Source organism: Aspergillus mulundensis (assembly GCF_003369625.1).
Source record: "Aspergillus mulundensis strain DSM 5745 chromosome Unknown scaffold_10, whole genome shotgun sequence".
Lineage (NCBI taxonomy): Eukaryota > Fungi > Ascomycota > Eurotiomycetes > Eurotiales > Aspergillaceae > Aspergillus > Aspergillus mulundensis.
In genome coordinates, this window is record NW_020797898.1 from 827,876 (window position 1) to 830,824 (window position 2,949).

Consider the following 2,949-nt stretch of genomic DNA (forward strand, 5'->3'; position numbering starts at 1 on the left):
ACATAGGGAAACTAGATAATAAAAAAATTAAAGTAATTTATATGCTAGAAATTAAAGTGCTTAGGGATTAAGAATCTAAGGTAGTTAAAAATAATAAGCCCTAAAAAGTTACTATAATAAGGTTAAGGTTAAATAAGTTAAAGCTTATGCTGGGATAGTTAAAAAAAAAAAAAAAAACTAGTAACCGGGAATAGCTAGTTAATTATTTAAAGGTTAGTTTAAATTTTTAAAAAGTAGTTAAAGTTAAAGTTTAAATTAAGAAATTTAAAGGTATTATAGTGCTTTTAAAGGTTCTAAAACTTTTTAGCTACTAAAAAAAACTTATTTTTATTAAAAAATTAAATACATGTGGCTTTAGAAAGCAGGCGTTTATAAAATTAAAAGTTAATTAAAAAGGTAAAAAAAAAAAATAAAGAATTTAAGGTAAAAAAAAATAAAGTTATAATATTTATACCCTTATAGTAAAGGCCTTGCCCTAAGTATAGGGCTTTTTAATTATTATAATAATTAATAAAGTTAAAAATAATAAAGCTAGATAATAAAATAAGAAAATATTATATATTTAGTTAGTGTGGGTTAACTTAAAAAAAAAAGACTTTTAATTAGGTATATAAGTTAAGCAAACCCGGGCTTATAACCTACTAAAAAAATAAATAATTATTATATATAAAAGTCTCTTGTATTACTTGGTATATTAAGCTAAATATTTTAGGGATAAATAAAGAGTTTTACGGGTGGCTATTCAGGCCAGAAGAACCTTCCTCCACCGGAGCCCTAAGGCCTCCGGTGGCCTCAGGCACCCACTTCCAGCAGGGTCGAGAGGCGGTTCTTACGTCGGGGACATGGGAGGAGGGTGGGTGGCCGGTTCTGCAGCGCGTCAGGGGGGTTATGAGCGGTCCGTTGCCGAAGAAGCAGAATGTTGAGAACCCGATTAACGAGCCGGAGCATCTGACGTTCTCTCCTGGGTCGGAGATTCCAAGGAATCTGGTGTACTGGCGCTTTCCGGACGAGTCGAGCTATGTCGTCTCGCCGAGGGGTCATCCGCATACGCTCCGTCTGACGCCGAGTGTGTATGGGCCTTCGTATAATCCTGATTCTGTGACCGATCCGATTACGTTTGTTGCGAGGAGGCAGACGGATACGTTGTTCCGGTTCAGTGTGGACTTGGAGTTTGAACCGACCTCGCCAGGGACGGAGGCAGGGATTAGTCTGTTCTTGACGCAGGAGCAGCATGTTGATCTGAGTATCGTTGGCGTTGCAGCTTCAAGGGTTCTCCAGCTGAATACGATCGGAAAGGGCAACTACAACGGATCTCTGACGAATGTCACGACGGAAGTGCCGCGGGGATGGAGGGACCAGAAGGTTACTCTGTCAGTGGAAGCAGTCGACGACGAGACATATGAATTCTCTGCTTCGCTGGCATCGCGACCGCGGAAGAAGATCCATGTCGGTTCTGTTGATGCGAGGGTTCTATCCGGGGACACCGGGCGGTTTACAGGTTTGCACCCACGGCCCTGGTTTAGCTGCCGAAACTGACAATGACTAGGGACCCTTGTTGGCGTCTATGCCTCTCGAGCTGGAAAGGGCGGAAAGAGTAAGGATTATGCGTACTTCAGCGACTGGAAGTATGAGGGACTCGGGCAGAAGGTGGATTGGGATGTGATTGTGCCGAGTTATTGACTGCCTTTGAAAAGGGTATTGCACTCAGGACTTGCTTCTTATCTTGATAAACCAATTCAAGTATTAAATTCAGTTCTCGGTCCGTCGGAACGGACACCGTAACCGCGTCGATCCCCCGGACGATCCCTGTGCCTTGTTCTGTGCCCCTAAGGTTGTTAAGTTGTTCAGTTGTTGTTCCCTGTTCCCTGCCGATCCACTCTGCTTGGTTCTTTCGTCATTTCCATTCTCCCACTTCTTCCTCTTAACACACCCCTCGCCTCCCACATCCAATCCATTAACCTCTCACCATGCCTCCCTTCGACATCCTACTGACGCTCCTCACACTTACAACATTCCCCTCAATAGCGACCGCAAACCTCACCCCCTGCGTAACCCAATGCATCAACCAAACCGACAGCGCCTCATGGTGCCAGGGCGACGAGACAGGGCGGCAAGCAGTTGAATGTCTCTGTCGCCATCTGGATCCATCGCCTCTGATCGAGTGCATCCGAAACTGCAGCCCGAGCGACCAGTGGGAGTTTGCCGGTGATCTGCCGCAGAACTGTCGCGATGATTTGTTTCCTGAGGCTGCGGAGGGGGAGAGCAACGATGCGGGGAGGTTTGGCTTCAGCAGAATGGGTCATCTTCTTTTGATGGGCGGGGTCGCGATCGTGGTGATTTCTTGAGGACAGGAGCATCCATGCATCGACAGTCCCACCTGCTTTTCTGACTCTATACGCATATTACTTGGGGCGTCACTATAGGCGCCCCCACCAGAATCAGCAGCTTTAAACGAACCGTCGAATAAAAGCCGTCTCGGCCCCGCAATGGATGCCGTCGCCTAACGCGATCTCACCTAAGGTCACAGTTAGGGTTAACTAAAGCCCGCGGGTTAGGCATCTACCAAGGCGCGCTAGTTTTAATATAGTAGGCAGGCTAAGATTTAGCCTAAATATATAAGCTAGTTATTTTATTTTTTTTATATTTTATTAACTTTACTAGGTACTAAGTTATAACTAGTTAGCTTTACTAACTAACTTTATAATAATATAAAAAAACTAGTTATTAACTAAGTATATTAACTTTTTTTTTAAAAAAATTTTTTTTTTTTTATTTTTTACCTACCTTAAACCTAACTAGTTAAAGCTAACTAGTTAAAAATAACTAGTTATTATTTTTTATTAATTATTTTTATTATTTAATTTTTAATTAATTACTACTTAGTACCTAACTAGTTATTTTTTAGTAATTATTTTTTATAAGTTTATTTTTATTAATATTTTTAACTAG

General features: G+C 41.6%; 1 protein-coding gene across 1 annotated transcript; it reads left to right on the forward strand.

Moving 5' to 3' along the window:
* Positions 1-888: 888 nt before the first annotated feature.
* DSM5745_08657 (uncharacterized protein) lies at positions 889-1,680 on the forward strand (the record flags this gene model as incomplete). The annotated part of the gene is made up of 2 exons (XM_026750673.1): positions 889-1,498; positions 1,547-1,680. The coding sequence occupies 2 exons, from the start codon at positions 889-891 to the stop codon at positions 1,678-1,680; spliced, it is 744 nt and encodes a 247-aa protein (XP_026600686.1).
* Positions 1,681-2,949: the final 1,269 nt, after the last annotated feature.